Raw genomic sequence first — 15,048 nt, 5'->3', positions numbered from 1 at the left:
CCACCCTCTAATACCATCACTTTGGGGGTTAGGATTTAAATATGTGAATTTGGGGATAAGGGGGACACAGGCATTCAATCCTTAACAAGAGAAGACTTGGATGGCATTCTGATTTTGGTTGCACAAGGAAGAGAGGAGAGGGCACCTTAGGACGGAGAAATGACGTAAGGCAGATGTAAGCAGCAGATGTGAAAAATAAATGCCTGTTAGGCAATAAAGACAGGATGGGCCGGTTACAGTGGCTCAGGCCTGTAATTCCAGCATTTTGGGAGGGCGAGATGGATGGGTCACATGAGCTCAGGGGTTCAAGACCAGCCTGGGCAACATGGCGAAACCCCGTCTCTACAAAAAAATACAGGAAAAAAGTAGCCAGACATGATGGTGTGCGCCTATAGTCCCAGATACCTGGGAGGCTGAGGTGAGAGGATCACCTGAGCCCAGGAGGTCGAGACTGCAGTGAGCCCGAGCCTGGATTGTGTGAGTGCACTCCAGCCTGGGTGGCAGAGCAAGACCTTGTCTCAAAAAAAAAAAAAAAAAAAAAAATGGAGACAGGATGGCTCAGCAGCTCAGCAGGTTGAATAAGATTATGGGGGAACCTAGAGACTTTGCGGGGAGAACTTTAGAGTGGAGTCTTTGATGGAGACCATAGGGAGCCATTGCAGGTTCTTGAGCAGAGGCCTGCCATGATATTTAACAGAAAGTAATTATTCTAGTGCCTTGAAAGCTAATGCTATTGAATCTGTTGGCTGTTTTTTGTTGTTGTTGCTGATTTTTTTTTTTTTTTTTGCTTGTTTGTGTTGTTCATATACTCCATCTCCTCTTCATTTGCTATTTACTGCTCATATCTGCTTCAGTATTTTACTTCTCACACCCACCTTTCTCGTACTTCCAGTTTCTAATAACATGTGAGGGCAGAACCAAGAGTGGGTTGGAACATTCACCTGGAACATGGAACCACTGCTGTTGGAGGACCTTGGAGAGACCAGGAAAGCAGGCTCCTGACATTCCAGGCTCTCTGGTCTCCAACTGCGCTCGGCAGTGATGTAGTTTCCCTGATATGGCATGATGCTGCCCCCACCCTCCTGGGTGAGCAGGATTCTCAGAAACCATGCAGGTCACAATGAACTGGTCCTGCACATGTGCACTTGGAAAGTCCTCGTGTAGACACCTTCCTAAGCAGCAGCTTTTTCTTTTCTTCTTCTTTTTTATATTTAAGTCAGGGTCTCACTCTATCACCCAGGCTGGAATGCCATGGCCAGTGGTGCAGTCATGACTCACCTCAGTCTTGACCTGCAGGGCTCAAGTGATCTTCCCACTCAGAGTAACCAGAATTATAGGAGTGCACTACTATGCCAAGCTAATTTTTGTCTTTTTTATAGAGACAGAGTTTCGCCATGTTGTGCAGGCTGGTCTGAAACTCCTGGGTTCAAGCACTCTCCCTCGGCCTCCCAGAGTGCTGGGATTACAGGTGTGAGCCATAGCCCCGGGCCTTTAGCAGCAGCTTTTAGTCACTTCCATCCACAGGAGACATTTTATGCCCTAGTTACCCGTTACTCTCCAACTTCAAACCAGTTTTTTTCTGTAGTCTTAGACATGTTTGAGGCCAGGCTTCCAAGAAACATGCTCCTTCCGTGTATAATTTTCTCTCCTAGAACTCTACACTGTTAGAATCGCTATGCTTCCCCCGACCCCTGCCCCTCCCTCCCCCCTTTTTTTTTTCCTGAGATGGAGTCTTGCTCTGTCACCCAAGCTAGAATGCAGTGGCGTGATCTCAGTTCACTGCAATCTCTGCCTCCTGGGTTCAAGAGATTCTCCTGCCTCAGCCTCCCAAGTAGCTGAGAATACAGGCGCCCACCACCATGCCCGGCTAGTGTTTGTATTTTTAGTACAGAAGGGGTTTTACCACGTTGGCCAGGCTGGTCTTGACTCCTGACATTAGGTGATCCACCCGCCTCAGCCTCCCAGAGTGTTGGGATTATAGACATGAGCCACCGCATCCAGCTCACCAACCCCATTTTTAAAAGAGGAATCTAGTACTCACTTTGGCAGCACATATACTAATATTGGAACAATACAGAGAAGATTAGCATGGCCCCTGTGCAAGGATGACAACAAATTTCTGAAGCAGTCCATATTTAAAAACAAAAGGAGTGAGAGGAATATAGGGGATAAAAAAGTAAGCACTTTAATTTAGGGATGTTTCCAAACCCATTCATTAATTCTGAGAAAGTAAAATGTAGCCAACCTGATGGAATTTTTATAAAAATTGGGAGCTCACTGTCAACTAAATCACATTTATTTAATCTACTATTAGACTGCCTTTTTTTCTTTAACCAGATGGAAACCATTAGCAGCAATAGTGAACAAATCTATCCAGGCTCCCAGAGGTCATTTTTAACCACCATTAACAATCTGGTTTTCACAGATTAGTAATATACGAAAGGCAACAGTCCAGTAAAAGATACACAAAAGGCAGAAGAAGCTTCTGTGCTTCTTATTTACCTAACATTTAGCCATTTTAAAAACCCTGTGTAAGTGAGGCATTCGAATCCTCTAAGCTCAAAATTGGCAGATTTTACCCGGAAGATGCAGCAAAATATCTGTTTGAAATAGATGCCGATGCAAAGTGTTAATAAAACCTCTACAAAGCTGATGAAAAGACAAGCTTTTTATTAACATCATCAGTAGATTTGCCTGTGGTTAATATAGTCTCCATTTACTAGCTGCTTGTTTAGTGGTTTCATACCAATGTAAAGCTACTAATTATGAAATAGGAAAGAAATGCATTTTACATATCACATTTTAATTTTTAAATTCAACTATCTAACTGAAACATAATATAAGATAAACAGTCCACAAAATATACTAAAGAGTCAAAAGGAATCTGGTCTATAATTTGATAAGACTATGGTTTCTAGAATTGCCTATTCAGGAATAAAGATCTCATTTAAATCATGCTTTGAGTGGTTGAGAAAGTTGTAGAATAGTAGTGTCATTAGGCCCTGCAGATAAACACAGAGATACATACATGCCTCTTTCTTCTCTTGTTCAGAGTCAATATTGTATGCCAGTATTTTTGAAATACACCTTTAAGTGGTTAACTGAGACTGCACATAATGTGCATGTATCTTCATTTCAAAATACTGTTTTTCTTGGTTTACACATTAATGATTTGTTATCAACCTTCATGTTACTCTTGTTTTAGATAATAGTGTTTTTCTAGGAATTGCATTGAGGTCTATATTTAAAATGCTTCACAGATATTTCCTCTCTATTTTCTTTTTATATGGAGAAGAAAGCCAAGGTATCAAGGTTCAAGAGTACATCTGAACCTATAGAGAGGTCATGTCCAAGATGAGAATGAGGATGTAGAAATCTAATCTGGATATTAGAGAAGATGCTTGCTACTCAGGAACTGAGGGATGCCAAGGATATTATTAGGCTCCTTCCTCTAATGGTGCATATGTTCTGAAATATTTGCATATATTTTCACAGATGTATTTACCTACACACACACACACACATTCACAAACACACACAAATGTACTCCCCACAGTCATCAAGTAAAATGCACTTGAATTGCCATTGATAATATCATGTTGAAAATTTTCCTGTCTGTCCATGGTACTGTTACAGTTCACCACTTCAGGGAGAAATTCTGTTTCCCTCTTTGCAGAAAGTTTTACCTCGGCAAAGAAATCTCCCTGTACTTCTACAAGTGCCCAGGGCCATTACATTTTGTTTTTTGCTGAGGGAACTAAATAGTAAGGAGATCTTTGATGAATTCTGGCCCACGCTGTAATTTAGAATTTACACTCCTGGGGTCCTTTTCAGAAACAACTAAGAACCCTTTATTGAGTGCTTATTGTATGTTCAACACTGTGCTAAGCAATGGCCATACCTAGCCCCTGCCCCCAAGTAACACATGGCCCACTGAGTGAGGAAGGGAAGTAAGGAGACAGCACCATGCCTGAGGCCTGTGCGAGGAACTCTGGGGACAGAGAGGAGGGATGGGGGGAAAGGGAGGGGATCCATGAAGCCTCAGAGCCCCTTTGTTTGTTCTACCAAACCTCTTCAGACAGAAATGAAAAGCTTGATTAAATTATGTGAGTCTTGAGGATAGCAGGTTGAATTTTTTAAAAATTCTGATTGCCTGAATGATTGGATTCTGGTTTATTTAGACTGGATTTGTAGACTCAATTCATCACTGTGGATAGAGACATTTTCTTAACTTGCCATCCTAGTTAGCACGTAAGCTAAATAGGAATAACGATCTAACCTTTATTCACAATATAGTTTTCTTTGGTCAAGGAAGAGCAGTGAAGAGATACCGGCAAGCAAGTAACTGTTCACAAACTAATATAAGTTAACTTATTTTGTCTAAGTTGATTTTTAATTTTTTTTTACTTTTTATTTTATTTATTTATTTTTAAATTTTGAGACAGGGTCACCCAGGCTGGAGTGCAGTAGTGCAATCACAGCTCACTACAGCCTTAATTTCCTGGGCTCAAGTGATCCTCCCACCTCAGCCTCCCAAGTTGCTGGAACTACAGGCACACACTACCACATTCAGCTGATTTTTCTATTTTTGTAGGGACAAGGTTTTGCCATGTTACCCAGGTTGGTCTTGAACTTCTGGCCTCAAGCAATCCTCCCGCCTCAGCCTCCCAATTACAGACATGAGCCACTGCACCTAGCCTTAAATTGATTTTTTTTTTTTTTTTTTTGAGACAGAGTTTCACTCTTGTTGCCCAGGCTGGAGTGCAATGGCACGATCTCAACTCACTGCAACCTCCGCCTCCCAGGTTCAAGCGATTCTTCTGCCTCAGCCTCTTGAGTAGCTGGGATTACAGGCATGCACCACCACGCCCGGCTAATTTTATATGTTAGTAGAGATGGGGTTTCTCCATGTTGGTCAGGCTGGTCTTGAACTCCTGACCTCAGGTGATCTGCCCACCTCGGCCTCCCAAAGTGCTGGGATTACAGGTGTGAGCCACCGTGCCCCGCCCAAGTTTTTTTAAAAAAAAAAAAAAAAAACTATCAATTATTAGGAAACCCCTCCAGGTTTATCAATCACAGCTCAAAGTCTCCTCCCACTTCTTTTTCTGTGTCCCAAATTTTGATGGCCCAAGAAGGCTAGGCCCCTGCCTCTAGTCTTGAGAACCTTTCTATTCATATCAAGCTTCCTCCCTTCAAGGACAAGTGGGACTCCAATCAGATTTCTACCAGAAATCTTGACTATCCAGACTCCTCTTTTGCCCATTCTAGAAATTTCCTTCCTTGTAAAGGATGGATAGCAGTAGGGGGCTGGAGAGGGAATAACTTCAAGAATCTGCTTTTCTGGAGCTGCTATCACAGGCCGGGCAGGCTCTGCTGTCCTTTTCTGCACCTCCCCTCCATGTTTCAGGAGGATTGTGTGTGAGTAAATGAGGACGACATTTGGTTATGAGGACTTCCAATTTCAGGTTATATTAAATAAACTGTTGTGCAGATACTAAAAGAAAATGTAAAGGAAAACTTACAGAACTAGCCTACACAAAACTAATAATATTTTTTCTCCTTTTTTAAAAGGTGAACACACACAAGAAACTAATTCACCTCATTCACTCAAAAAGGATGTAGAAAATATGGGGAAAGGTAAATGAAAGTTTCAATTCTGTAGAACTTCTCTTAGCTTTAAACGACTGTGGAGATAATAGGAGGATATTTTTGTCCTACACCATATTTTTAGCTTGACAAGCAACATATGAATAATATATGGACCATTGGGTGGATATAATTGAGATTAATGCATATGTATCAATCAATACATGACACTGTAATATAATACTTTAAAATAATATATTACATTGATTTATATTCATGGATTTCTGCACAAAATCTATCCTATGTCTATGCAACACTTTTTAAACTGGTAAATATTTTGTCTTATAATAATAAACTGCCATATATAACAGTTCTCTGGAGAGTTATTTGTAAAGATTAGTAAAATGACTCTTCTTTTTTTTATTAGAAGAACTTCAGAAGGTTTTATTTGAACAAATAGATTTACGGAGACGACTGGAACAAGAATTCCAGGTGTTAAAAGGAAACACGTCTTTCCCAGTATTCAGTAAGAAATCACTTTTATTTCATTGTATTTATGATAATTGATTACGTTTCTATTATTAGGCTTAAGAATGTAATTCTAAGTGTTAAGTGATTGTGCAAAACACACACAGTCTTCCCATGGTCTGCCTAAATATTCATAAATTTTAGTTTTATTTAGGCTTTGAATTGACTCACAGATAGAATTTCTTTTTTTGTTTTGTTTTGTTTTGTTTTTGAGACGGAGTCTCGCTCTGTCGCCCAGGCTGGAGTGCAGTGGCCGGATCTCAGCTCACTGCAAGCTCTGCCTCCCGGGTTTATGCCATTCTCCTGCCTCAGCCTCCCGAGTAGCTGAGACTACAGGCGCCTGCCACCACACCTGGCTAGTTTTTTGTATTTTTTTAGAGACGGGGTTTCACCGTGTTAGCCAGGATGGTCTTGATCTCCTGACCTCATGATCCGCCCGTCTTGGCCTCCCAAAGTGCTGGGATTACAGGCTTGAGCCACTGCGCCCGGCAGAATTTCTTACAAGAACTTTTTGGTATTTATGTATGGATATACGTGTATCTGTATGTGTATGTTGTGCATATTTTAAAATGTGTGTAAATATATAATTAAATATGTAAATATATTTAAATATTTAGATAGATTTAGATTATAGATTTTAAAACAAAAGAACTACTCAGGTATTTACATCCTCTAAAGTAGGGGAAACAAGAAAAAGTTAACTTTCATTCTCAGATTGTTCTGGATAGCATTCCTGATGCTTGAGATATGTATAAATATGAAAATCTAAACATTAACAGTTCAGTGTACACAATCTATTTTATTAAATGAAATTGGTATAATTTTAGTAGTTTTAGATTCCCTATCCATATTTAATGTTAAAATTCCATTCTGAACTTAGAGGCAGGAGATATTGTAGCCTAAAAACTGTTTGTTCTACTCCCAGAGTCTTGGAATTTTCTAAAACTTTATAGTAGGTGTCCAGATTTTTAAAATTCACCTGACCTGGTCTGGGTCACATCTGGACAAATACACCACAGTAGTGTTTTTCAAGCTCTCTAGAGTTTGATTTAGTCATCTTCCCCTCTCCAGAGAAAGGAAAGTGGGAAAATAGTATGCAAACTTTTTTTTTTTTCTTTTTGAGATGGAGTCTCGCTCTGTCACCCAGGCTGGAGTGCAGTGGCACAATCTCGGCTCACTGCAACCTCTGCTGCCTGGGTTCAAGCAATCCTCCTGCCTCAGCCTCCCGAGTAGCTGGGACTACAGGCACACACCACCACATCTGGCTAATTTTTGTATTTTCAGTAGAGGTAGGGTTTCACCATATTGGTCAGGCTAGTGTCGAACTCCTGAACTCAGGTGATCCGCCTGCCTCAGCCTCCCAAAGTGCTGGGATTACAGGCATAAGCCACTGTGCCTGGCCTGCAAACTTATTTTTCTAATTATATATTTAAAATTAATTTTTTCCAGAGCACTTTTTTAGAATGTCAGCATGCTTCTTGTTATTAACCCAGAAATCACAAAACTCAAGTTGGCAATTCCTGTGCCAGATGATTCCTGTAGCAGCACCTGGAAGATTTTTAAATAATTGTGATAATTCCAATAATGTCAGCCTGAAGGTCTTCATTCATTAGGGCTTCCTAAATGTAATCATTGGCACAACTGAATGACATACTTAGGTAGCATTTTTGAATAGCACCAGGTTCCTGCTAACATGTCAAACTGAATTTGACCAGAACATTTAAAAGTGAGGATTCAAAATGTAGAGGTAACTGCATGATGGAAGAGAATGCTGACCACAAGGAATGGGAGGGTCTGCAAAGTGTGTCCTCTCTGCATACTCCAAAGGAGGTTGGAGCTCATGGTACTTCAGTTGTTTTGAATTCAGAGAATACCTGCAGGGCTTTAGAATGAAACTGAAAGGAGGAGAATGGCCAATAGCTTTTGATAGCATAATTAGGAATATTGTGATACTTATAGCTTTGAGAAAAGGAGAAACGTTTAAAATATCTTTGAAACCATAAGAAACGGGTGCTTTGAAAGGATCTAGGATTCTCTAACTTTTGAAACTGTGTCTTAAGAAATACTGCACAGTTCCTTGCCCCAATGAGAGGCATTGAATGATATGTTTTTCCATATCTAACTGTTGAGTTTGCAGGTCCCTGCTTTTAGATCTAGCAGAGTGGGTCCAAGTCCCGTTGAATCCCTAACATCCCCTTCTAACTCCCTATGAAACCTCTGTAGTCATAATTCATCCCATTAATAAAAGCTAATTCATATTCATTCTAAGGAATTAAGTAATCCATAATAATTGATATTTTTCTTAGTAACTGCTCTGTAATACAACATGTTTCTGTTAAACAAAATGTTAGAATGTGACGGTACTGGCCAGTTTCAATTCAGACCTCTCATTCATCATTTTGATGTGCATTAATATGTATCCTCTGTGATTGCCACATATATGAAGTACTTCAATTAAACAGTAACAAAAAAATTTCCTCTTTTTTATCTGTAACATACTCCACTGACCAAGGAAGTGGCATGTGTGTGCCCAAGTTTAAATAATGCGTGGTTTAGATACACCACAAAGAGGCAGTCAATTTCACACGGATGAAAATAGCAAATGCACATTATGTGCTTGTTAACTAAATGTGAGGGACCGTGAGGCTAGGAGACAGATTTAGATTCACTCAGATGAAAAGGGGAAAACCGAGCTTTGCGAAGCCTCGTCGGAAAGCAACATAGAGGAATTCTCGTGAGAGTTGTGCAAAGCTTTTTACTATGAGGTGAACAGATGCTCACAGTCACCACACTTAAACTCCAGTTCACTTAGAGCACTGTGGACCTAGGCTAGGAGCTGTAGCATGTGAGAATTAAGAATCTAGGCTCAAAAATTGGCCAGACCTGAGTTCATTTTCAGGCTCTGCTACTTGCTGGTTGTATGACCTTGGAAACTGTAAAATGCGGCAGATAATTCCTGTTGCGTAGAAGAATGAGAGGACTAAATGAGAGATCTATGTGAAGTGCTGTGCACATGCTGGGCACAGGATAAGTGCAATTATGATGGTGATTATGAAACAGAAAGATGAAAAGGAGAGGAATAGCACTGAGCTCTAGAAAAGCATTTCTAAACTTGGGTCCAAATATTCGGCTTCTGGCTAGGCACAGTGGCTCACACCCGTAATCCTAGCACTTTGGGAGGCTGAGGCAGGCAGATCACTTGAGGTCAGGAGTTCGAGACCAGCCTGGCCAACATGGTGAAACCCCATCTGTACCAGAAATATAAAAAATTAACCAGGTGTGGTGGTATGCTCCTGTAATCCCAGCTAGCCAGGAGGCTGAAGCAGGAAAATCACTTGAACCCGGGAGGCAGAGGTTGCAGGGAGCCAAGATCATGCCGCTGCACTCCAGCCTGGACAACACAGCGAGACTCAGTCTCAAAAAAAAAAAAATTGGCTTATTGCCTTGGTTCTGAGGTTTAATGAGGACCACAGGAATGATCCTAAGCATGGAGAGGCTACAAATACAGATAACAGAAAGGAGGGGCAGGTAGAGGAGGAGGAGGAGGAAAAGGAGGAAGAAGGGACAGAGGGAAAAAGGAGAAGGAGGAGGAAGAGGCAGAAAAGGAGGAAGAGGGAGGAAGACGGAGGTGGAGGAAGAAACAAGTTTCCACACTGGGGGAGCAGCAGTTGGGAGGAGGAAGAGAAACAAGCAAGTCTCTGCACTTGCTGGAACGGAGGCTTCCAGAGCTGCTTTCCACTAATACTTACGCGTAGCCCTGATGGGGAAATCTGGGCAGGAGAAAGCAGATTTCTCCTGTAATGGCAGGCATTTGCCATTACAGCAGAGGCAGAGAAGCATGGCAGGTCATAGAGATGGTTCCAGGTGTGGATACTGACTGCTCTACTCACTAGCTGAGTAACCTTGGGCAAGTTCCCTGATCTCTTTTCAACAGTATAGCAATACTGCTACCTACCTCCTGGGGTTGTGGAGAGGATTAAATGAGTGAAAGGCATGAAGTGCTTAGCACAGTGACAAATGCAGAGTAATTACTATGAAATGTGAGTTGTTGCTATTATGTACAGTTTTAAAGTTTGATGCTGACATTCTTGTAGTGACTGTATAGTAAAGCAGCTAACGTAAGAAACCAGAACTTGTAAAGGTTTATTGAGCTGTCATTATAGAGGGTGGAACAGGCAGTGAAACTGTTTTGATACCAAACAATAAGTTTAATCAACAAACCGGGTAAGACACAACAGAGAGGTAGGAAGGGTATACTAAGGAAAGAGGAGAAGCTGGAATTGAGTGGGAGTAGGTGTTTGGGGAAATGGATTAGGAGGGGCTCCACTGTTATCAAGGTTACTTTGAGATGAAAATAGGATGGCTGGTCAAACATGTTTTGTAATGAATATCATGTTCAACTGGACAGAAGTAACTTATTAAAGGTGACCCCCAATGCCACCATTCCAAACTCCCCCCTCACAACTGGTCTGATCATTTTTGCAGCTGTAAATCCAGAAGTTATTTTTGCCACTGCATCGTTATATACACCTTTCCCAGCAATTGTATCTCTTCTTCCTCTCTTTTCCTCTAACACCCTATGCCTTCCTTTATTACAGCATTCATCCTTTTGCTGTAGTTTTTATTCATTTTGATTTCTTCCCACTAGCCATCTTAAAACCTCAGGGCCTAGCCCTGAGCCTGGGACCTGCTAAAGGTGGCAATGAATGGAGAAGGGACCTGCTAAAGGTGGCAATGAATGGAGAAGGGACCTGCTAAAGGCGGCAATGAATAGAGAAGGCCCTCACCAGCAGGGTGCCCTGCATCTTCACCTCCCTTCTCCACTCCAGCCCTTTCTGCCTGCTGCTCTTAGCCCTGTCTTCCTAAAACTCTAGATTTGGCACCAAATCTTCACCTCAAGAAGCCAGAATGATTTGCCCTGTTTATCATGGTATATCTAAGTTAACTCTTCTCTGACTCTCAAAACCTGCCATAATTGTATGCCCCCCACTCCACCGCCGCAACCTCTCCACCCTTATTTCTGCTTCTCCCCAGGCTCAGCCCCAGTTACCTGGCAGACCACTCTCACCCCTCTCCTTCCACCTCTGCACACCGTCTCCCTCTAGTCCAGAGTGCCTCCCCTCATCCAAGTCCTCCTCCTTATCTGGGACACAGCTAAAGTTTTGCCACATCCAAGAAGCCTTTCCACTCTTGCAGCTGGCAGCATTTTCTGAAGTCCTGTTGTGTTCATTTCTAGTACCATGAGTTTTCTGTGTTGACTCCTCCTCTGTTTCACTCTCCTCTCCCCACACTTGCATTGTAAATAGATTCAGGGAAGGGCTACTCAGAATGTTCTTCCATTGCCACCTGCAGCACCTGGCATATTGTGGGTACGTAACACACTCTCAATAAATGATTGATAGGAACGTTGGGGTCATACCCGAAGAGATTAAAACTGACAATGGAGGATGAAATTGGATCACTGAAGTCTGTTATATAAAGGAGAGTATCCAGGGCTCATGAGTAGAATCCTTAGATTTGCAGATCTAGTGACAAATTCATGGCACTTAGAAGAACTGAGTGGAAAGGCCAGTTGGTTATTACAGGAAAGCACAAATGAATGGGGCTTTATGAAAAATGTTAGATTTTATCTAAAATGTCATCATTTTAGATTCTTATAAAAAATTGCTCTTCCAAATTACTGTTAAGAGTCCTTGTTATTAAAAACAAACTACATCTCATCTCTCTGAATATGGTTGTCTGCGTTTTTCACCTGTGGCCATTATTGAATTTATTTTATGTTCAGTGGTTCCCTTCCTTCCTTCCTTTTTCTTTCTTTTTGTAGCATACTCTGGAAGATGAAGTGTGGGGTGGGGGCAGCGGGGCAGATTCCAAAATACTGTACAGATTAAAAGCTTTGGCCGGGCGCGGTGGCTCAAGCCTGTAATCCCAGCACTTTGGGAGGCCGAGACGGGCGGATCACGAGGTCAGGAGATCGAGACCATCCTGGCTAACACGGTGAAACCCCATCTCTACTAAAAAAAATACAAAAAACTAGCCGGGCGAGGTGGCGGGCACCTGTAGTCCCAGCTACTCGGGAGGCTGAGGCAGGAGAATGGCGTAAACCCAGGAGGCGGAGCTTGCAGTGAGCTGAGATCCGGCCACTGCACTCCAGCCTGGGCCACAGAGCAAAAAAAAAAAAAAAAAACAAAAAAAAAACAGATTAAAAGCTTTGGTCCTTTCAGTAGGAGATGGCTATGAAAAAAAAATTTAAGTTTTGGCTGGGCACAGTGGCTCAGGTCTGTAATCTCAGCACTTTGGGAAGTCGAGGCAAGAGGATTGCTTGAGCCCAGGAGTTCAAGGTCAGCCTGGGCAACATGCTGGGACCCTGGCTCTACACAAACACACACACACAGATTAGCCAAGTATGGTGGCATGCACATGTAGTCCCAGCTACTAAAGAGGCAGAGGTGGAAGGATCACTTGAACCCAAGTTCAAGGCTGCAGTGAGCTGTGGTCACACCATTGCACTTAAGCCTGGGTGATACAGCAACGCCATCTCTCAAAAAATAAAAATAAAAATAAAGGTTCAGTGGTTCTTTAAAAATAGAGATAACAAAATGAAGATGTTGTAAACAAATTGAACCCCAAAGCCCACTGCTTGCTTAGAACATTCCAGGTGAACCAGATGTACCCTACGGGTTTGTCTTCTTACTTACGGTTCTAGGAGTGTAGGCTAGATACTCTTTATTGCTGTTTGGAAAACCCTTGGGCTTTTCCAGCTGTCTGAGTTTGCAGTGTGCAGCCTTGCTATTGTGTTGGCTGACATGCTGCACTTCAGTGCTTTTCTTTGCTACTTCCTTTTATATTATCATTTTCCAAAAATAGTTGGGTTATAAGTGATTCTCATTAGAGAATGATTTTTTCCATCTCCAGTTAAATTGTGTCTTCATCAACCTTTAGAACATAGAAAAAATATGGCCGGGCGTGATGGCTCATCCTGTAATTCCAGCACTTTGGGAGGCGAAGGCAGGTGGATCACTTGAGGTCAGGAGTGTGAGAGCAGCCTGGCCAAAATAGTGAAACCCTGTCTCTACTAAAAATACAAAAAAATTAGCCAGGCATGGTGGCGCATGCCTGTAACCCCAGCTACTCGGGAGGCTGAGGCAGGAGAATCTCTTGAATCCAAGAGGCAGAGGTTGCAGCGAGCTGAGATCATGCCATGGCACTGCAGCCTGGGCGACAGAGTGAGACGCTGTCTCAAATTAAAAAAAGAAAAAGAACATAGAAAACATTTTAGATTTTTGTATGTTTGCCAATTAACAATCTTCATATCTCAAAGCTATACACATCCTTGTTGTGGAAAATTTTAAGTATGCAGAAATAAAAAGGAAAGGAAACAAAAATCACCCATAATCTTTCCACCTAGAGATAACCACTCTTAATATTTTGGAGTTTCAGCCTTTTAAAATGCATATTAAATGCTTTTATAAAACAAAATGAAATGTAATACACAACATTTTTTACTTCCTTTTTGTTTTAGCTAAAATGTGCCTCTTTCCATTACTACACAGCAGTGTATAAATATACTGTTACATTGGACATTAAGGTTTGCCCAAGTTTTAGATGGTGGACACCCTTGTAACTAAGTCTTTGCATGTATCCACTATTATTTCCTTAGGTTAAACTCCTAAAAGTGTTGCTGTGTCACAGGGCATTAACTTTTTAAAGGTCTTAACATATAATTTCAAGTTACTTTTCAGAAAGTTTGGACTAATTTCTCCTCCCATCTTTGGAAGAGCATGTATCATCTTTTCATTTAATCTTTGCTAACTTAAGTGGAAATTTTGGTATTTCATATTATTTCCTTTTCTTTCATTGCTGGTGATGTTGAACATTTTTTATGTGTCTAACATCCTTTCATATGTTTTGTGAATGCCCATTTATATTCTCTCCCCATATTTCCGTCAATGTGTTCATTTTCTTATTGATTTGTATAAACCCTCTATATACTAAAATGTTAATTCTTTGACATGTTGCAAGTATTTTTTGGTTTGTATCAATTACCTTTAAATGTTGACTATGGTGTTTTATGTTTGGGGAGTTTAATCTGTTTGTAATTTATTGGCATACCAAAGTTTTAAATTTCTGTCTAATCAAATCAACCAGTCTTTTCCTTTTCGGTTTTGGCGTTTTATGCTCTTCCCCACTCCAATCTTAAAAAAAATTACCATTTTTTCTAATACTTTAATGGCTTCTTTTCTTTTTTTCATGTTAACTTAGAGAATTATATTAAGTGTACTATCATAGAAAAATGAGCATGAGTTAAGTTAGGACTAGTTTTCATCATTCCACTCTGAATTGCCCTTAGCTGTTTCCTCCACTAAAATTAGAATCTTCTATGATCCCAGGGAAGTAAGTGCTCCAGCCAGGTTGGCTTCAGGCAGCCCCTCCTTCCTAATTCATCTTAGTTTACCACCCTGGTCAAAGGCATCTTGGATCCCTAGAGGCTCAGAGGAAAGTTTTCTCCTTCACAGAGAGTGACCTGCTTGCCATGTGCTCCAGTGTCTGGAACCACACTGATTTTCCTGGAGGCTTTCGGGCCAGAGTGCAGGACCAAGTGTTGGAACCAGGGCAGTTTGTGGAGGGCTAGTTCCCCTGTTGTCCTGTACCCTTTGACCCACCTCTAGAGCATCCTGACCTGGTGAGGTGGGTGCCAGCTCCTCACATAGTTCCTTATGCCTAATTGTTGTTGGTGTAAATCAAAATCTTTCCCTCACTTCCCCTGCACAGGAAAGACAAGTGGGTGCATGGAGCCCAATCAAATCAATTTATTTTGTCACCAAAAAATTTTTCTTTCTTTTTTTTTTTTGAGACAGAGTCTCACTTTGTCACCCAGACTGGAGTGCAGTGATGCAATCTCAGCTCACTGCAGCCTTGACTTCCCAGGCTCAG

At 41.4% G+C, this 15,048-nt stretch overlaps 1 protein-coding gene across 1 annotated transcript in view; it reads left to right on the top strand.

The window, feature by feature from the left end:
- Positions 1-15,048, top strand: part of SKOR2 (SKI family transcriptional corepressor 2) — a 38,321-nt gene that overhangs the window by 13,156 nt on the left and 10,117 nt on the right. The window contains exons 5-6 of the mRNA XM_011969054.1: positions 5,572-5,637; positions 6,014-6,112. Of these exons, the coding sequence (XP_011824444.1) occupies positions 5,572-5,637; positions 6,014-6,112 (165 nt within the window). The remainder of the gene's footprint in view (positions 1-5,571; positions 5,638-6,013; positions 6,113-15,048) is intronic.

This window comes from Mandrillus leucophaeus, unplaced genomic scaffold, assembly GCF_000951045.1.
Source record: "Mandrillus leucophaeus isolate KB7577 unplaced genomic scaffold, Mleu.le_1.0 Scaffold87, whole genome shotgun sequence".
Classification (NCBI taxonomy): Eukaryota; Metazoa; Chordata; class Mammalia; order Primates; family Cercopithecidae; genus Mandrillus; species Mandrillus leucophaeus.
This window is presented reverse-complemented; position numbering and strand designations above follow the sequence as displayed.